Raw genomic sequence first — 21364 nt, 5'->3', positions numbered from 1 at the left:
GTGAGCATTTGGGCTTACTTACATGGGGCATGGCTAAGTGGTTACTTACAGAATATGCATAACCCCAGCACGATGGCATCACTGAGAAATCTGGCTCCAGTGTGATGACTTCCCACTGTAGAGATGGACATCCCTTCAGCTAACCTCTCCTCGGGACACACTAGCATTTCCCAACACCCACAGGCAGCTGGGACAGAACCACATGCAGCCTGGACAGAGTGACTGGGATTACAGAGGAGGAACTAATGGCCTCCTCTCATCCCTCTTTTATGAGGGGACATCAACAGGTCCAGTCTTGAGGGCCTCTTGCCCATGAGCACAGCTTCTCTAAGTGGCAATGGCTACGCTTACAGGGCAGCATCTTACTCCATGAGGTAAGCCATGAGTGTGTATAACATGTGAGCATGGAGGTCACATGATATATATCGCTGCATGGTCTATTTGTTTGTTGGCTCCTGTCTTTGCCACTTTGATGCCCTCTAACTCAGAGAAGTTCATTCTACTCTCTGCTGCCTTATTTTCTGTATCGGTTTCTGTGTTCATGTCTCTGTAACCAGAATACAAACAAAAACAATTGCTCAAAGTTGCAGAGAGATTTTAGCCCATCGCTGAAGGCAGGCAGGCAGGGTGGGGTGGCTCCATCAGTGGCGGGAGGAACATCAGGTAGGGGTTTGTCCATACGGCAGCAGACAAGAAGAGATGGCCGACTGGAACTAGGGACTAGTGGAACCTCAAGGTCTCCTCCGTGGGGTTGGAGAAATGGCTCAGAGGTCAAGGGCATGTGTGGCTCTTGCAAAGGCCCCTGGTTCAGGTCCCAGCACCCATCCTCAAACCATCTGTAACTCCAGCTCCAGAAGACTTGATGTCTTTCTCTGGCCTACATGGCACCAGCACGTTCATACAGGCATGCATGTATATGTGTGCACACACATAAAAATAAAATTTATTTTTTGAAAGAAGACCCATCCCTACTATAGGTGGAGTTTTCTGTCTAGACCACCAGTCAGCTCTGTACCACCAACCACTTCTCATATAACCACACAGAGACTTATTAGTAATTATAAATGCTTGGCCTATAGTTTAGGCTTATTACTAACTAGCTCTTACAACTTAAATTAACCCATATGTCTTATCTACTCTCTGCCACATGGTGGTACCTTCTTTCATTCAGCAAGGCATGTTTATCTCCTGCTTCTTCTGCATCTCTATGGTGACTCCCCAGACTCCACCCTTTTCCTTCCCAGTGTTCTCCTAGTCTGGCTCTCCTGCCCAATCTCTTTCTGCCCACCTATAGGCCAGTCAGTCAGCCCCTTATTAACCAATGAGAGCTGTGTGCTTTGGACTAAAGCCACTGAGGAGTGGGTCCTTTTGATTGGGTTTGAAATGATTCACTACGAGGAGACCTTTGCCAGCAGGGCAAGTGGTGGACCAGGGTGATTCCCATGCTGGCCCAATGTGTCCTCCATTCCTGTCCATTTGGTTTCTGCTTCTTCACTGAGATGAGAACCAAGAAGGAGCAAATGTCAGGTTAATGTTCCCACCCTATTCTCCCCAAAGTGGGGCACAAAGCCCTTCCTAAACGTTTGATGGGGATAGGAACCCTAGGCAAAGAACAAACCCTTCAGTTTGGGGCATCACCTTATGCTGGAATGCCTTTCAACACTCTGCTTCCAATTTCTTTTCTTGCCAAGGCAGGCCCTTTTACATCCAGCTTCTTTACTGGCCTGCCATTTTCTCTCCCTCTGACTGGTTAAAATGGCATTGACCTCTGGGCCCAGAGCCCCAGCTTTGTCTGCAGGCCCTGGCACTTCCTGTCCCTGGGAGGGAAAACACAGAGGTATGAAGACATGGTTTTAGTTTCCTTTCCACCAGTCTCTCTGTGCTTCCAGAGGCAGTGTTGTGGGGGAGGGGCTCCTTGGGCTTCTGTGGGTCAAGTTCTATTTGTAGATACAAGGCAGGGATGACCTGGATCACTGGGTTCTCTTGCTGGCCTCAGTGTTCCACCAGAGTGTGACTGAACAGAGAACCTCAAGCGACAGGGACAGCTTTCACATTGAATCCTGGTGGCATGCCCTTTACCCCCAGAGCTGGCCTCCAAGCACTAAAGCGGCCTTCTAGCCACCTCAGCCATTCAGCAAGCCAGGCCTTGCAACTGTTTGAGTCTAGCCCATTAGGGTCCAGCTTCACGCTAAAGCAGAAACCTTACCTTTGGGTAAGGAAACTCTTTCAGCCTGCATGGAAAAGTATGGACTAACCTGGGTAGACACAGAGGGCCCACCTGCTTATTCCTGTAAGCAACATTTGATGCCGGAGGGAACAGACTGGCCCTCAGCTGTTCACATACCTGAGGATGCAAACATCCCTTTTCCTAGGTAGGGTTTCCCAAGTGCAGTTTCACAGACAGTGATTGGTCAACAGTTGAGATCATAGATCTGTACTCTGATGGCTAGGGTCTGTGTGAACCAAGGAAAGCAATCCAAAACACCTATTATTGAAGCAGGGAGGGGAAATTTTCATAGGTTATCAGGCAGCTGGAAATACCATTGAGTGAATGTAAGGCATCCCAAAGGAGACCGCAGTACAGGGTAAACACTGAGCCTCTCTCTTCTTCTTCCCAAGTACGTTTTTATGATGTTGACAGTATGGTCTCCATTCTTTTTCCTTTCACTTTTTTTTTTGGTACTACCCCCTCCTATTGTCATCACTGTGTTGTGGCTTTTTAATCGGTAGTGTTTATTTTTGACAAGCTTTTCATAGCCCAGGCTGGCCGAACACTCACTGAACTCCTGGAGATTGGCCTTTTGAATTGGGTATGGGTGTGAGTCACCATGCTGGACTGTTGTTGCTATGAGATATTTCCCCTATTTTTCTTCTATTTAGAGATACGTGTGTGTGTGTGTGTGTGTGTGTGTGTGTGTGTTAAGAACAATCCACCTTGGTTTTGAAATCAGGGTCTCTGTGTGAGGCGGGGGCTTTCTGATTAGGTTTTAGGCTCAGTCTCTCCAGTGCTGTGGTTACAATAGCTTATTTGTAGGCTTATTTATAATAGGGTGCTGGGGATGGCAAGCTCTCTCCAGGCTCAGGCATGTTTTTGATGGGACTTCCCCATAACCTGAATAGAGAGGGGCGAAGGGCTACAGCCAACCATCTTCTCATGGTGGTAGGTGTGGTCAGGTCCCCTACCTTTTCTGAATTCTCAACTCTTGCACACTCCACGAAGCAGGCAAGATTCTGAGAATCTCACACTGATATTATAGATAAGGAGATAAGCTGGAAAAGTCTAGGCAACTTAGCTGAAACTTACTTAATGGTTGGTAGTCCTTGTATAAGTTAGAACTCAGGCTTTGCCAGGTGTAAAGGGAATGAATTCTCTAGCTGTTAGATAGACTTGTTCTCTTAAGAATCCCAACAGACAAACTGTGCACGCATGGGGCAGAGGGCGAGCACACGCCACGAGCATATCCCTGGAGCGAGTAGTGTCCGCACATTTCTTAGCCATTGGAGGCCCGGGATTGTCTGCAGTGGGCGTCTGTGACAGGGCGGAGTGCGGTGCCTGGTAGCTCCGGTGCCGGTTGTCCTGTACCACAAGTAAGAGTTAGCCTGGTACAAATGCAGGACACCTGACCATCCTCATACAGTTTCTCCGTCTTCGTCCTGCCGGGCGCCCTCCTTTCCCGAGGAGCTGTCACAAAGGAAAGCCCTTGGCGTCCTTACTTTCCACTGCCACAGAGTACCGACTTTACAAAGTTTTAGGGCGCGTTCCTCTGGGATCACTGCCCACCAGTATAACTCCGGCCAGGAGGCTCTCAAGTGGCCCCGGGAAGTCAGGGAGAGCAAGCGACCCTTATGTTCATGTTCAGACCCGGGCTACTCGCAAATGCACACGGTGCTCGGCGGGGGTACATGGGGATCCTTGGGTGGGGGTGCCCAGGGGACTCGGGTCCGGTCCTCCCGCCTCCTAGCGTGGCCTGAAGCCACCGGAGTAGACGCAGCGCCCCTACAGCCAGCTTTTCCGCCTCCATCTCCTCCTCCTCCACCTCCTCTTCCTTCCCCCAGCGGGCGTGCAGTCTCAACCGGTTTAGACTGGCCAGGGTGCCTCGGCAAAGGAGAGCGGCGAGTGGGACCACCCCGGGAGTGACTTCCCGGGGTGGGGGCTGGAAGGTGGAGCCGGCGGGGAGGGTTGCAATCCATGTGTCCCTGGGGCTGAGGGCGGCGGCGGTGGATCGCGCGCGGCGGGACCGGTCGCCCAGCGCACGGCCGGGATCAGCAACCGCGGCCCCAGCCGAGCCCGGGACTCAGGTAAAGGCCCTAGAAGCCGGGGAGGTCCCGGTCGGAGCAAATCTGTTACTCAGCAAACTGCAGCGAGAGAAGGTGGCACTGTCACCCGCGGGTGCACAGCTGGCGGCCGGCTTCTGGTCCGGCTGTCTGCCCCGGACTGAGAGTGCCCTGAGAACGCCGCAGCGTGCTCTGTACCCCTCCCCCTTTAAAAAGATCAAAAGAAAGAAAGAAAGAAAAAAGAGTGCTTGCCTTTGCATAACACTTCCAGGAATCTGAGAACTGCATTTTGCGTGGAGTAGTGGAGTAGGGGGAGCAAGGGGATGAGATCTGGGAGATATGCGGGAACCTTCTGCCATGAGTCTGCCGGGATACCTTCTGCAGGTGCTGGTGGCAGTTCAGAAAGAGGCATACGACCCAGGTGGGTCCTCACTCCTCACTTGCCAAAAGGCAGCTCCAGTAGAGGTGGGCTCAGGTGCTGGGGGGAATCCAGTTGGGGCTCAGAGTGCGTCTAACTGTAAGGACAGCAGCGCGTGGTGCGGGTGGGTCCTGCCGGGCGCCAGACAGTGTAGCCCCCGGGCTGCCCTCCAGCGTGCAGGAGCCTAGCTGCCAGGCAGCTCCTCAGCCACCTGGAAGCTCAGAGGAACAAAACTTGGAAGGATTTTGGTGCTCATGCCTCGGCTCTGGTTCGCCTAGGTAACCTGCTTTGGTTTTAGCTGTGAACCGAGGCACTGGAGAGGGCAGCAAGCCGTTGAACTTGACCATCAAAGTCCGGATAAAACCTTTCTTGGGGATGGCAGGTGTATGCAACACAAACAATTCGGAATGTTTAGGCAGCGTTTATATTACATACATTATTTACATGTTATTATTTATGTTGATATCCTAATAACCTCACTGGACCCGTCTCATGGGCTTACAGTTCAGTCGTAATATTTAGATATCTTGAATTGCCTAGATTGTCATGTTCACCTAGACCAGAGCAGAAACAGCTTAGATGTTCTCAGGTAACAGATGCTAAAGAGGGTGAAGAGGAAAGAAAGGTGTTCATGCTGGGTCCAGCCTCAGTTGGACCCTGTGTTAGTGCCAGGAGTGGCGCTGGTACCCAGAGTTTCCCTCAACAAGCAAATAGAAATTAGACAAGAAAATCGTTTCACCTGCACGCTGGCAAAAACATGTAAAGCAGCACCACTGATACATGGCCAAAAAACAGACTTCTTGGGTAAGTGGAGAGGAGCGCAGCCCTCCCGTCTCCAAGGAAGTGTCTACGGGAAGGGCAAGGGTGTGATAAGGTGATGTGGAATGGCAAGCAACCTTCACATCTCTAAGGAAGGGTCTATGGGAATGGCAAGTGTGTAATAAAGTGGTAAAGCAGACATTAGGAACTCTTGACTGGCTTCTTAATGTTTTCGTTGCTGCTCTACAATACTAGCTATGACGGTGGGCAGTGGCTAGTGTCTGAATGTCAGAAAAGGTGTCTTTGGCTTCAGATAGACCTGGACACTGTCTAAACCAGGGGTTCTCAATGGTCCTAATGCTGTGACCCTTTAACACAGTTCCTCATGTTGTAGTGACCCCCTCCTAACCTTCTAAAATAATTTCGTTGCTACTTTGTAACTGTTGTTTTGCTACTGTTATGAATCATAATGGAAATATCTGATATACAGGATGTCTGATGTGTGACCCCTGTGAAAGGGTCATTCAGCACCCCCAGGGGTTTTGATCCACAGGTTGAGAACTACTGGAATAGACCAAGAGGCTGATGTTTAAACAGATGAGATCGGATTTCTCATTTGTATTTCATCCCCTCTTTTGAACCCTCAATTTTTTGTGGTCTTTTTCTACATTGAAATGTCCCCCAATGTTTACTGAGAGACTATAGTTGTGTGGAGAATCTGTGGGGGCCGCAGTGAGAGGAATCAATGTTTTGCTTGAGGGATTGCAGCTTTCTGGAAAAGACTCCCCTAGCAATAAGTATCTCAGTTTTAATTAAAAATTGTAAAGGAAGAAAAGCAGGTATTCTAGGCCAGCTAGTGCCTATGTTTAGTTTTTCAGTAGACACTAAGTGATTTTTGTGAACGGAAGAGTTAAGCTATAATTTATTATTGAGTCTAAAATTTAAAATAGAAGGCATGCCCTCTGTTGAGTCTGGTAGCATAGACAGCATTCTTCCATGTATGTGTCGTGTGAGATGGCCCAGAAAGAGGAGTTCAAGGGCAGACGTACCAACAGTGTACTAATATTGAATAGTAAAAAAAGTGGTTCATCTGGGGTTGTGAGTGGAAAAGTTCTGTGGTGGGGGCAGGCTCTTCATTGAGACTGGAGTGAGAAGAGGATCTTCCTGGTGGGAAGGAGTCCCCACTGAACCAGAGCCTAGCACACATAGGGGCTGGTCGGCTGCATGCATAGGAACCACAGCCTCTGGAAGCAGCTGGACCCTGGAATTTATACTAGATGATGCTGGGAGGTGGATGGGGCCAAACACCATACCCGAGGCCAAGACATTGAAGTGTGGCTGAATATTGCCCTTAGCACTGGCTCCAACAATCTGGGTCCTCGCCTAAGTTTGTGTCTTTCAGTTTGGTTTTGTGAGTTACCGCTACCCTAAGCCAATGACTCAAATCTCAGTGTCTGCTTCCCATCCACGTGACTGGCGGGGAGAGCGAAGAAACAGCTAGTGTGGTTGACTCCGACAACGATGCACCTTCAGCTGTGCTTTTCCCTGGACCTGTGTTTTTATGACGTCATGGTGGAGTTGTGCTCAGCAGGAACCTATCTTTAACTTCTGGGCCGGTGGGGTAAGAGCAGTTTCTCTCGGCTTCCCTTGTTTGTAATGCTAGTAACCATGAACGCTCCTGAAGCCTGCCGTCAAGAGAGCCACGCCGTTTTTGCACTGTTTTGATTTTAGACTGAGAATTTTGATAGGTCGATCTTGGGACTGGAGAGATGGCTCGGGAGTTAGCATGTGCTCCCCTTGCACAGGACCCACGTTCAGTTTCCGGCCCCCACATCAGGTGGCGCACAACTGCCTGTAACTCCACCTCCAAAGGGACAGATAGAACTCTCTGACCTCCATGGGCACCCCCAGTCATGCATGCAGACACACACATATACACAATGGAAAACAATATCAAAAAGAAGAAACTAGTCAATCAAACATATGAACCCGATTTGCCACCTTCAGAGCCTCTCTCTTGAGTTATTGCATTGCATCGTTGGCATAGTCATAAATGTTGACTTTTATTAATACTGTTAAGTGCTGGGCCTTAACATTCCCACCCCCGTCGTTCTGACTGATGTCATTCTATACATTCACTTACATATTTCAGTGTCCTTGTTCCCTTTAAACCTGTCACACGGAAGTAGGCATGGTGACTGACACCTCTCATACCAGTATTTGGGAGATGAGGCAGGAGGATTGCACATTGGAGGCCAGCCTGGCTGTGCAGGGAAAACCTCACCTAAGCAAACCAGCAAACTCTGTTATATGACGTGCTTTAAAAGATATTCTTAAGCTTGAGCAGAAGCAGGATAAGAAAAACTGTTAGCAGACTTGGTGACCTCAGATATGAAGGTGAGAGCAGCCTGAGTCTCCCAGGAACCCTGGGTCTCCACCGCTGTCATTGTTCCCATGAGTCTCCCAGTTTCTCTCTCTTAGGTCTCCTGTGCTATTTGGCCATTTATGGTGGGGGGAAAACTATAGGACAGTAGATTGCTTTAGATTCATTCAGATAATTCACAATTACAATAGCTAGAGGATAACTAGCTAGTGCACAATGTCGAGCTCTCAAAAGGACTGTGTTCCAAGGAGAAGGCAAACATCATGCCTGCGAACCCTATCAGCAGATACCGAGGCCTGCGTGACTTAGCTTTTCTCATCACAGTGACGGCCTTTTGGTGGACTGGGGAAAGGAGGAGGATTTGTTCTGGTGCACAGGTTAGGGTCACCATCAAACGGAGCTTCCAGAGATCAGATTGGATTCTAAGTAATGACGAGTAAGTTGTAGAAAACTATGAAACAGAAGGTCATGTCAGCGACTTTAGTGTCTTCGTCACGGATGACTTCACCAGGATACTCCTGGGCCAAGCTTTTGGCTGGGAGGCATGAAATAGCTGTAGCCAAATGCTGGAAGCACAAAGCACATGGTGTGGGCAGGATGTATAGAGGTGACGTTGACAACCTGCATCTATGGAAAAGCTGGGCGTGGTGGCGGGGTGTGTGTGTGTGTGTGTGTGTGTTTATAGGCTTGATTCTGTTAAACCTTTTGACTCCAAATAGTTAACAGATCCTGTTTAATATCTTCTCTGAGGCTGGATAGGACTTAGAAGAGATGGCTTCTCATTGGCTTGGTGAGGAAGCCGATGGCCAGAGATACAGGCACCGAGTAAATAAAGGAGGCCGGGGCTGTGCCAGGGGTATCAGGGCAGGCAAGGTGAGACACTAAGTACACTTAGCCCTCATCCAGACTCCGGGACTTATCAGAGAGTGGAAGAATCTGGAGAGATGTTCAGCCAACAAAGACCAAAGTTCGTCAGGTTCAACTAATTATTACATAAAAAACAAGGGCCCAACTGTAGTGATATTTCATTTGTCTTTTAATAAATAAAGCTCGCCTAAAGATCAGAGACTAAAACAGCCACACTGGTCAGCCTTACAGACCAGGCAGTGGTGACCCACACCTTTAATCCCAGTAGCCACACTAGTTTGCCATAGAAACCGGCCAGGAGTGGTGCAAGCCTTCAATCCCAGCCCTAGAGAGGAATATAAGATGGGAGGCCAGCTCTCACATACAGACTCATTCTGAGGGTTCCAGGAGGCAGGATCGCCATTTTCAGACTGAGGTAAAGATAAGAGCTAGTGGCTGGCTGTTTTACTTTTCTGACCTTCAGGTTGAACCCTAATAACTGTCTCTGAGTTTTTATTAATTGTACTACACCCAACATTGGCAGAATTTCTGTTTTCTTTGGTGGGGGGACACTGAAATTCAGATTTTTAAGGGTAATCTTCCAGTACCGAAGCATTGGCAATTCATTCAAATTTGCCAAACCACAACAAAAGCGACCTCACTGAACAGGTCAAACAAAACAATCTCGGGACCAGATTTGGCCTTAACATCGACAATGTGTGATTCAGTGACCTTCGCCTGAATCCATTGACTCACTGCTGGCCTCTTCCTGCCTTGCTAGAATGGGTGACTCTGCTCCTTTGGTGGTGACCCGCGGCCAGCGTTAGGCTGCTATCCTGGTTTTTCCTCTCTTGTTGCTGCTGTAAAACACTGCCCAAAAGCAACTTAGAGAATGAAATGGTTTCCTTAGCTTCCATTTCCCGGTTGCAGTCCATCGCTGAGGGAAGTGAGGACAGAACTCAAGCAGGAACTTGATGATGCAGAAACCATGGAGGAACGCAGCTTTGCTGGCCTGCTGGCAGGAGCTTTCTTATACAGCCCAGAAGCACCTTTGCACAATCACCAATCAAGCAAATGCCCCCACAGACATGCCCACAGGCCAGTTTGATCTGCCTCATTTCTCTCTGAGATTCCTTGCTTGGGTGAGTCAAGACTGTGTCAAGTTGGCAAGTCATGGTGACAGATCAGTAGGTTCAACTGAGGACATCTACCAAGCCTTGAAGGTCAGAGGGCATTCTTCGCTCATGACCCCGCGGTTGATCATGTCACAGAGTTCAGTAGCTAATGGTGGCTGTTAGAGGATTCATTCCAGCGATGCTTAGTGTGGCTGAGTCCCCGGATCCAGAGGTTTTTCTCTGAACATTTTCCTTGGCTGTTCTTCCGTACTCCATCCCAGTGTGGCGTAGTAAACTGTCTTCCTCTTGGACAAGGTGTGTATTCAGAGGCCGGCTCATGGCGCTCAGAACTCTCCATTGTCTTCAGCCTGTGTGATTTGCCCAGACACTCTCTTCCTCCTGCTTTTCAGATAGGATTATACTGTGTAGCTCTAGCTGGCCTGGGACTCAAAGGGACCTGCCTACCCCTTCCTCCCAAGTTCTAGGATTAAAAGTGTGCCTTCATGATGCCCAGCCCCCTTCTTAAACAGAACAATCTGCTAATCTCCTTGAATTTTGATCAAACGAGTTAAGTTCAGGATTTTGCTCTTGTAAGTTGGATCATAAAAGCAGTTTAGATTGTTTTATAGTGCATTTACCCAGCTCCAAAAAGCGAAAGGAAAACAAAGTTATAGGTTTAACGATTCCAAGGGAAATTGTACAATGAACGTCTTTAACTGAACTGGATTTTTTAATATTTAGTTTTTGTATGTTTGTATACGTGTGTGTATGTATGTACTTTTGAGGCAGAGTCTCACTACATAGCCGCGGCTAGCCTGTCTATTTGTAGACTAGGCTGGCTTCAAACTCACAGAGCTCCACAGATCTCTGCCTCCCAAGTGCTGGGATTAAAGGCTTGTGCCTCCACACCCAGCTACATTGGGTTTTCAGAGATGGATTTTGGGATTTTCCAGGCTTGTGTGTTGTACTCCTTGCTTCATGTCAATGAACTGTTATAAACAAGCGGGCCTGGCTGTAGCTTGACTGTCAGAGCTGTCGTTGACAAAGAGAAGAACACGTTTGAATAAACAAAATGAGAACGGTGCATTCGGAGAGGCCGTGGAGCTTATGTGCCTGAGCTGGCCCCGAGAGGGTTCCCAGGAGGCTTGACATGACAGTTCAGAGCCGCGGTATGTTCTTGGTCTAGTCCCATACACTGACAAGTCATCTTGTACACTAATGACTATAGCAGGCATCTCCAAATGTTTGACTTTAAAAAAAAAAAGAAAGAAACTAGCTACAGCCTTTTAGAATTTATTGGAATCTTTTTGTTTTGTTTTTGTTTTTGAAACAGGGTTTCTCTGTAGCTTTGGAGCCTGTCTAGAACCTCTCTGTAGACCAGGCTGGCCTTGGACTCACAGAGATCTGCCTGCCTCTGCCTCCTGAGTGCTGGCATTAAAGACATGTGCCACCACTGCCTGGTTTGAATATTATTATTATTATTATTATTATTTTGGGGTTTTTTTTGAGACAGGGTTTCTCTGTAACTTTGGAGCCTGTCCTGGAACTAGCTCTTGTAGACCAGGCTGTCCTTGAACTCACAGAGATCCGCTTGCCTCTGCCTCCCGAGTGCTGGGATTAAAAACGTGCGCCACTACTGCCTGGCTGAACCTTATTTTTAATTGACATAGTATTTGTACGTATTGTGGAGTACGGAGTCATGGTTCGGGACACATGTGCAGAGTGCAGCAGTCGTATCAGGGTAATTAGCAATTCCTAGTGCTTCAAATATTTATCATTTTATGTCTGTTCCAGTTATTGTAGAATATGTAGTGAAATGGTCCTAATTGAAGTTACCTTACAATGCTAAGGAACATTAGGATGAATCCTGCTTTAACTGGATTTTGGTAGCTATTTTCAAGCCCTGTCTCCCTTCCTGTCACTTCTGCCATCTCCTGGTGTCCTCTGTCCTACAGGATACTCTGAGGCGACAAACTACCTTAGCTGCCACCTGTGAATGAGTACTTCAGTATTTGTCTCTGAGGGCCTGACTTCCCTTTGCAAAATGTCCATTTTCATCTACAGTGCTGCAGTTCACAGGGTTTTACTCTGTTTTTGTCGGAGAATGGATGTTTACATATGGCTCAGGTAATGATAGTCTAGATAGGTAGATAGATAGATAGATAGATAGATGATAGATAGATAGATGATAGATAGATAGATTAGATAGATAGGTAGATAGATAGATGATAGATAGATAGATAGATGATAGATAGATTAGATAGATAGGTAGATAGATAGATAGATGATAGATAGGTAGATAGATAGATAGATAGATAAATAGTCACGAGTCGTATTATCTGATATTATAATAGTAAAGATGTAGGTTCAAACCTTCCTTCTTCCTTCCCTCCTTCCCTCCTCCTCTTTTCCTTCCTTCTCCCAACAGTCTTACTATATAGCCCCGTCTGGCCTGGAAATTGCTGTGCAGAACCAAGCTGGTCTTGAACTCCCAGAGATCTACTTACCTGCACCACCATCTGTGATTCTTAGGTGAAGTTACAGTTGGTGTGTCAGAGACTGTGCCTTCTTCTGCAGCTTCCTAAAGCCAGTCGCTTTGGCTGTGGTCACTATTTCTACAAGAATTTATTTTTTCATTTTTCCTTGAAAGTCTGGAGGGGCTGTTTGATCAAGATTTTCAGGGTGTGGATAAGGGGCAGACCTAAAGCAACAGCCTGGCCTGGCTTTTGTGGGTGGGTGATGGGAATGGGGTGTTCTGTGACCTAAATTCTTAACGTCCTCCCTTTATCTAGAAGAAACATGGTTTATCATACTTGGATTCTAGCATGCCCGGCAAGGTTGAGGCAAGAGGGGCATGCTTTCTAGGCTAGCCTGTGCTAAACAGGAAAACTTGTCTCTGAAAACCCCCAATAACATCAAAATTTGGATCTCTAAAATAATGGATTTAGAAGTGTTAGGCATGGGGCCTTTGGGAAGAGACCAGATCCTGAGATGTGGGGAACCACAGAGTTCCACCCCCACCCTTCCCATACTGTGTGGGGACTCAATAAGAAGGCAGTTTTCTCTTGAGCAGAAAGTGACCCTCACACATAGAAGAGCGGGCTTTGAACGTGGCCTCCTGGTCCTCAGGAACTGTATGATAAACTTCTATTGTTCATAAACTACACAGTTTATAGGACTTCGTTACAGCTTCCTGGATGACTAAGCCAGGGTGGAGGGACTGACCCTAGCCCTACTCCCTCTGTTTGCCCAAAGCCTCCTCCTGTCCTCTTCCTTCCCTTCCAGTGGCCTTCCTTATTGAGGGAGCTGTGGGACAGTTGACCAGAGTGTGTTCTTCCATTCCTCGGGACAGTGACTCTTGCTTCCAGCTGCACAGTATTAGAATCCCCCAGGAAGCGGAAGCGGCAGGCTTGCCAGTAGAGAAGTCTGTAGTGAGGGCTGGCATTGGTGTGTGTAGAGAGCTTGCCAGATGAATTTCTCAGGGTCATAACCGACACGCTCTTGACTCACTAAGGCACTGAGACCTGGAACTAGAAACTCAAAAAGGAGCCACGTCCTAATACTGGTTGAAGATTCCTTACCGAAAATGCGCTAAAAATCAGAAGTGTTGGAGATTTGCTTTTAGAGTTTTGGATTGTTTTTCTTTTGGGGGAATATTTCTGGGGATTTAACCCACAATCTCACCTATGTTGGCCCGACAAGCTACCATGTGTGGTAGCTCCTGCCCTGGAATATTTATATACACAAAATGAGATCTGTTGGAGATGAGACCCAAATTTAATGATATAATTAATATATGTTTTATGTAGACCTTATGCCTGTAGCTCAGAGGATAGAGTGTTTGCCTGGCTGTGATCAATTCCCTCATAAAAATACACTAGGAGTTGTGGCCCCCATCTATGATCACAACACTGGGGGCACGGAACAAGAGGACCAGAAGTACAAGTCGTCAGATGGGTGGTGGTGGTACACGCCGTTAATCCCAGCACTCCAGAAGCAGAGGCAGGCGAATCTCTGGGAGTTCAAGGCCAGCCTGGTCTACACAGAGTTCCGTGTATAGAGAAACTCTCTCTCTCTCTCTCTCTCTCTCTCTCTCTCTCTCTCTCTCTCTCTCACACACACACACACACACACACACACACACACACACCAAGTGCAAGTCATCCTCAAACAGGGATTGGGGGGGGGCAGCCTGGACTATTATCTGAGGCCTTGTTTTAAAACAAACAAAAATTGTTTTATCAAAGTATCGTTTGCAATAGCAAAAGCAAGCAATCAGAAGAGACTGTCAATGAGCTTAGGCAAATGGAGCCAGCTGGAGTGGACATTCATTTGAGGAAAAACATTTTACATACCAGTGTATTAAGTTATATTTCACACACCACACCAGTCACCTATGTAAAATTTGCCTTTTGGTGATATTTAGCATGTCGTGATTAGAGTAGTCATCTCCACCGTCAACTCTCGAACGTTTTCACACCAGAGACATCTCAAAGCCAATCATAGTCCCCGCAAATTCCTCTCCAAAGCCTCAGTGTCCTTGGTTGGGAAGCCAGGTCTCCCGTGAGTGGTCCCGTTGCTCTTTATGTCTAAGCCACCCTCTCATGAATCCCACTTTTAAAGCCAGCCCCGCGCATACAAGAAGCCTTCTGCCTCAGCTCCTGCTTTGGCTGCCTTCACTTCCCCTCAGTCCTTGACCATGAAAACTTCCTGGCCAAGTCCCCATAGCTAGCTTAATAGGCACTTCCCTTTTCCAAGATTTGCCGTCCTAATCACTTCCTGTGAGAAAGGACGCTACTTGCCCTCTGTGTTGAAATATCACCCGGGCCCAGCCCATGGCAAGGTGGGACAAAAGTTGTTTCTGAAGAAAGGAATTGCTTAGGTTTTTGAGGGACACAGTGTTCAGCTTTACTTTCCAGAAAAGTCTAGTTTTTTCCCATGATCTGTCTCTGCCTGTCAGCCCTGTGCTTTCCTAGAGACTGATAATTTTTTTTTAATGCAGTCGGTTCTCAATTGTCTTTTCAGAGCCTGTCCGTCCTATTAGGTGTTTGATTGCTCCTGCTTTACAGCATCTAATTTGGGGAATTAAAACCGTGTTTTCCTTAAAGGGGATTCTGAACAGGAATTGTGTTTGCCACAGAAGTAAACGAGCCTTAGTTGGATCCCAGCACCCATATAATATCCCAGGCTTCATAGCACATGCCTGTAATACCATGACTGGGGTGGGGGTGGGGGCAACAAGTGACCCTGTGGGACTTACCAGCCAGCTTAGCCTTAGTGATAAGTTCGAGGCCAGTGGAAGACCGTGTTCAGAAAATCAGTTAGGGGCTAGCAACAAGGCACAGCAGGTGAAGGTGCTTGCCAAGCCTGGCGATATGAGTTCAAGCGCCGGAACACACGTTGAGAGGAAGAAACTTATTTCCCCAGGTCGTCTTCTACTAGTTACATGAGTACTGTGGCATGCGTGTGGGCGCACACGGAGACACAAATAGAAAAAAAGTAATAAAATAAAAACAGAAGCCATAGACATAAAAGAGATTGAACAGCTAGGATTTCTTTTTCAGTTTTGAGCCATTGCAATTTTGTTTTTCTAGTCCGCACAGAAATGAGTGCAGGAGTAAGCAGTAGCCATATGGTGAGCTACTGTACACTGGTTAAAAAATAATAAATAAAAAAGGAGACTAGAATTTTGTGAAACCTTAAAGGATGCTCAATGCGTGAAACAAATGTCCAAATGCTGATTTTTATCAGAAGAACAAAATAAAAAAACGCTTGCTTGGTTTTGCTTACTCGTCTGTGAGGTAGCCCTGGGAGGATACTCAGATTGCGGAAGGCTGGGATGTGCCATCAGCTCCCCTCCAGACTCCAGAAGCTAAAGCACCCTTGCTCCAGCCGCTGGAATCATAGTTGGCAAAAGGTCTTCAGCTGACAGCCCTTGGGGACAAGAATTCCTCACCCGAGCTCACCACAACTTCCTATGGTGATCACGGGTGGGCAGGGTTGATGGTGTGAAGGCCAGTCCCAGGACTGGATTGAAAACATTTCCCAAGTGCCCAGGCCTCTTGCTTCTTAAAAATCCCATTGTATCGATTCATTGTGGGGTGTGGGCATGCTCAGAGCACAGTGTGTGTTAGAGGGCAAACCATAATTTAAGCTGTCTTCTTTCCTCTTCCATCTTATGGGTTTCAGGGAGATTGTTTTTAGGGAGATGGCTCAGCAGGTTAGGGCCCCTGCCTCCAAGCCTGGTGAGCTGATTCAATCTTTTTCCCGTTAACCCCTCTCTTCCTCCCTCTGCTTTGTTCCCCTGCATAGGTTCTGACCCAAGAACATCCTAATTAAGTCTCTTTCTTTCTAATGCTCCACTTCCTGGAGAGTCTCAGAAATAAAAGTGAGGAGGCTAAAATCGGTGGTTTTTTGGGAAAAGAAGGGAGCCCGGTGAAGGAGGTCAAGGATAGGAAAGATAGTTCACAATCTGCCTTTTTATAATTAAAAGGCATGTACCAGTGAGTGCATGAAATTTTATAAGTTATAGATGAAAATGTAAACTTGATATGGCAGCCATATTTTAAAATCATCCACGTATATGTTTAGGTAGTCTTTTTTTAATTAAGGAAAAGATACTTAATTTTTATCTATATTAAGAATTTATTTTACTTTTAATTATTTGTGTGTGTGTATGCGTGCACGTGTGTGTGTGTGTGTGTGTGTGAGTGCAGTACCTACAGAGTCCAGAAGAGGGTGTTAGAGCTCCTAAAGCCGTAAAAGTTATCAGTAGTTGTGAGCCACTCAACATGGGTTCTAGGAAACAAACTCCGGTTTTCTACAAGAACAGCCAGTGTTCTTAACTATTGGCCCATCTCATCCTCCATCCCAGGAAGAGGTATTTTAATCCCAAACCCTGTGCTGGTCACATTCTAAATGTTCTTTTTCTTTTTCTTTTTTTTTTTTAGTACCTACAGAGAAGCACCGCATTGACTCGCCATGGAGTTTCCGAAGTCACCTGATGGCGGGTGGGGCTGGGTGATTGTGGCCGTCTCCTTCTTCACTCAGTTCCTCTGTTACGGATCCCCGTTGGCCGTCGGGGTCTTGTACATAGAGTGGTTGGATGCCTTCGGTGAAGGAAAAGGAAAAACAGCCTGGGTGGGATCCCTGGCGAGTGGCGTCGGCTTGCTTGCAAGTAAGTGGATCTGTTTGTGTGTTTTCTTACACTTTAATCTTTTAGTTGCATTTGTCACATCATCAACATTGCACAGGGCACGGAGGGCTTTTCCACATTCGAAGCCTAATGTGTATTTCCCTGCTCGTCACCGTCGAGATGTAGCGGCTGTTCCTTGACTGTAATGAGTCTGTGTGAAAGTATGGAATTCCACAGGCCTACAATTCATCTTATGATCAGCTTCCTCGCCAAAGTGACAGGTGGCATGTCAGAGGATGGAAACGAAAAGGCGAAGCGCTAGAGAGATGGTTCTGTGGTTAAGAAGGCACACTGCTTTTGCTCCAGGAGTTCAGACACTGCCTTCTGTCCTCTGTGGCATCCTCACACACAGGTGAACACACACACAGAGATGGAGGGAAAGAGAGATAGAGAGACACGCATATACAGATAATGAACTGAAATAAAATCTTAAGAAACAAAAAGTTGTGCTGCAAACATAGGTTTCCTGCCTCTAAAGAGGCTCGCAAGGCATAGGGGCTGGAGAGACAGCTCAGATATAAAGTGCACATTGGGACATTGGGCACGAGGATGTCAGTTTGATCCCGAGTACTCCACAGGAAAGCTGGCTGCTTTAGCGCATACTTATAATCCCAGAGCTGGCGAGGTAGAGACAAGTGGATCCCTGGGGTTCACTGACCAGCCAGCCTACTTAGCTTGGATTAACTCTGGGTTCATTAGAGACTCTGTCTTGAAAAATAGGGGAGACTTAACATCTAAGAACATGAGCAATAGTGTTGTCTTCCGGCTTCCACATGCACACACACACACACACACACACACACACACACACACACACACACACGGCTCACCATAACAAGGAGCACACATTGTCCCAGGGATCTAATAATTCAGAGGATGTATGCAGTGGGCTGGCATGGTCACGGTATGCAGGCGATCTCCGTGTCTTCCAAGCTCTGACTTGTCTGGGATTCCTCACTAGGTTCTGTTCACGTGCCCATCAATTACAAAGACCTTCTCAGAAAAGTATCACACAGCAAGGGCAGTCGTATCTCCCGTAGTGATGTTCTTTAGGCTTTTCACAGGGCTTATGTGTAGATCTATTTTGGTAAACAGTAGTTTGCAGTGTAATGGTGATTTCCGTGCTTAAAGCAAACAGCAAAGATTTTTTAAAATTTATCTTTTTGAATATCATTTATCATTTCGGTGCCTGGAGTCACAATTTGAATTCTGCAGTAATTCTTAATGACTGTCTCTCTACCTTATCTGGCATTATTTAAATACCAATGGACTGATGATACAGGCAGAGGTGGGTAAGTACCCCTGGAGCCCCTTCCTGTGTGCTGAGACAGGCAGAGACGGGATGGTGCCCATGGAGTCTTCCTGTGTGCTACAAACTTACCATGATTCCAGGAACAAAACCTAGTCTCCAAACTGGGAAGAAACTGGGAACATTGGGTGTGGTGGCTCATAAGGGTGTTTAAGTTTTGAAATGGATTTATGAAAGTCTGCTTAAAACAAGCCTGCATTAGTCATCCTTTTAAGATATGTCTGTCTCTTGGCTATTAAGGGGGTTGCTGTGGGAAAAAAAAACCCCAATGGCATCCAGTTTTTAATACCGAAACAAGATGCATAGTCTTGGGGACAACCCCGCAGTCTCCTCTGGCCCTCTCAGATAAAATAACTAAACACGATTAAACAAATGGAGAAAATTGTGATGTTCCAGAATCAAGAGAAACAGGAATTTGTCCAGGATTTGTTTGAAAATGTTTTTAAAAAAGTAAAGATTGCAAGGCTGGAGAGATAGCTCAGTGGTTGAGAGCACACTGTTCTTATAGAGGACCCGGTCTGTTTAATAACCATATGAGGTGGCTCACCACTGCCTGGAATATTAGTTCCAGCGGAATCCAATGTCCTCTGGGCTCCTTTGACACCTGCACACACATAGGGCACACACATACACATAGGCACGCATTCATACATGTGCAGTTGTAAAATTAAAAGAAAGACTGCTTACAAAATTGTCAAAACACAAGAGGCTAAGCCGGGCGGTGGTGGCGCACGCCTGTAATCCCAGCACTTGGGAGGCAGAGACAGGCGGATCTCTGTGAGTTCAAGGCCAGCCTGGTCTACCAAGGGAGTTCCAGGATGGGCTCCAAAGCTACAGAGAAACCCTGTCTCGAAAAACCAAAAAAAAAAAAAAAAAAAAACACAAGAGGCTAGTACATTCATAGAGAGATTTGAACACATGGCCTTCTAGAAAACAACCTGGTGTGGATAGATCTTACAGAGTTTTCTTATATTTCGTCGTTTCTATTAGCAAATTCTTCAACCAGAACTGTAATTATCGGGGCTTGCAGAAAAGAATCAAAGGATAATTCCAACTATATTTCCCTTAGCATGTGGTAAGAGGGCCAGGCTTGTTCTGGAGTTGGTTCAGGAGGAAGAAGAGAGGGATGTGGAGTGTGTACATTGATGTAAAAGCTGAAGTTGACGGCAGCTGGGATGTGGAACGTGGACACTGGTGTAGAAGCTGAAGTTGGTCTCCCTTAAAAACTGACCTGTAAAACCAGGTGGTGGTGATGCATGCCCTTAATCCCAGCACTCGGGAGGCAGAGGCAGGCGGATCTCTGTGAGTTCGAGGCCAGCCTGGTCTACAAGAGCTAGTTCCAGGACAGGCTCCAAAGCTACAAAGAAACCTTGTCTCGAAAAACAAAATAAGACATAAAAACAAAAACCAAAGAACCAAAACTAACCTGTAGCTCCACAACATCTCCGTGTCCCTGGGTCAACATCTCCGTGTCCCAGGGTCAACATTTCCGTGTCCCTGGATCAATATCTCCAAGTTCCTAGGTCAACATCTCCAAGTTTCTAGGTCGACCACATTTGTCTCAATGTCCATAAATCTTCAATTTAATAGGACTGTCTACAGAATTTATAAGCCCAAGAGAGATATGAAAACAGAGACTTCTTGCTTAAGTATTCCTAAGAATTTCATGGCAGTGACAGCTGATCATAGCCCTAGAAGCTGGGCCTCATCTAGTCTAAAAAGCCAGCTTGGCAATTCATCTTAATGTTTGCCCTTTGGAGCCATTAGGTTGCTTTGACACAGAATCAAGCCAGTCTTGTACCCACTCTTGAGCCACTCAAGAGCCCCAGTACTGCCTCTTGCCCTAACTTAGAGTCCAGTCCTTCAGGTCTAGGCTTCTGTGATGCTGAACCTGCCCTTCCAAGTCTCTTAAGATGTTTAGGAATGCCAAGAATTCTGGCTGTGTTTTGAATGCAGCAGTTGATAATCTGTGCGCCTGCTCACATCTTCCTAGAACAACACAGACAAGGAAGAGCACTCTATGCTGGTCTTTTGGAAGAGTTAAGTTCCCAATCTAATAAGTATTAGCTGCCTGATCTGATTTCTGATTTTTCTCTTAAATGATTGTATTTCTCAGGCATGAGCCCATTTAAAAATACACAGAGACCGTTGCAAACTTCATTTTGTACAGGCAAATTTTTGGCTGCCAACTCTGTCATCTGTGTGGCACAAATTATCTTTCATGGGGCATCCAGGAAATGCCAAGTGTATCGGGAAATCACTTGGGCAGCGTGAACTCATTTTCTTACACAGCTCTCTAACCTCCTGATGCTCTCAAGAACATCAATAGTAAATTATCTCATTGATCTCGAAGCGTATGTCAATGGGCTGCTAATATATATATATATGTGGGACTATTAAAGTAAAAGTGAATATATTCTAAATGAGGCAGAGCCAAATTGCTGGCTTTTTAGAAAAATGAACTTTTCACTTCCTTCAAGCAAAAAAAAAATTCTAAAATGTATGGAATTTGAAACATAAACAAAATCAGGAAGAGAACCAGTACTCCAAAGGATCTAAGGTGAAGTCAGAGTCGATCTCAAGTCCTGGCTCAATCACCTTTTAGTCCGGTGATTTTGGGCAGGCCATTCACCTTCTTTGGGCCTGACGCCAGCTACAAGATGAGGAGGTATTTGGACTTTTCAACATAAAGCTTTTGAGGATGAACATAGAAAAGAGAAACTCTGAGAGCTCAAGGAAGAACTTGTTTAAAATAAGTGGTAGAAGAGCAAACACATCTGGAAGTGTGTGTGTGTGTGTGTGTGTGTGTGTGTGTGTATGGGTTGAGACTTCTTAAATACCAAGGTGACTAGCAAGAGTGGTTCCATCTCTTGAGTTTCTTGACTAAGGATAAAGTTAACCTACATAAGACGCCAGAAAATCGTGTTTATTTGGAGGCTGATTGAGATCGGAACCCAAGCGAGCAGGCTTAAAGAGCCTTGACAATGTGCTCTGGAGTTTCCCAGATTGCAGCCCTAGTCGTAGCCAAGCGCTTGAAAGTTGCCTGACCTGTGAGTCACGACTT

General features: G+C 46.5%; 1 protein-coding gene across 3 annotated transcripts in view; it reads left to right on the top strand.

Annotated features, from left to right (window-relative positions):
- Nucleotides 1-4080: 4080 nt before the first annotated feature.
- Nucleotides 4081-21364, top strand: part of Slc16a9 (solute carrier family 16 member 9) — a 37752-nt gene continuing 20468 nt past the window's right edge. The window contains exons 1-2 of one of the 3 annotated variants that reach the window (XM_075980014.1): nucleotides 4081-4299; nucleotides 16747-16973. In XM_075980014.1, the coding sequence (XP_075836129.1) occupies nucleotides 16778-16973 (196 nt within the window). In that variant the 5' untranslated portion in view covers nucleotides 4081-4299; nucleotides 16747-16777. The remainder of the gene's footprint in view (nucleotides 4300-16746; nucleotides 16974-21364) is intronic. The other 2 variants (XM_075980015.1, XM_075980016.1) reach the window with 2 other exon arrangements.

The sequence above is a fragment of the Microtus pennsylvanicus genome, chromosome 7, assembly GCF_037038515.1.
Source record: "Microtus pennsylvanicus isolate mMicPen1 chromosome 7, mMicPen1.hap1, whole genome shotgun sequence".
NCBI lineage: Eukaryota > Metazoa > Chordata > Mammalia > Rodentia > Cricetidae > Microtus > Microtus pennsylvanicus.
Note: the sequence above shows the minus strand (reverse complement) of the source record. Positions and strands in the feature narration are given on the sequence as shown.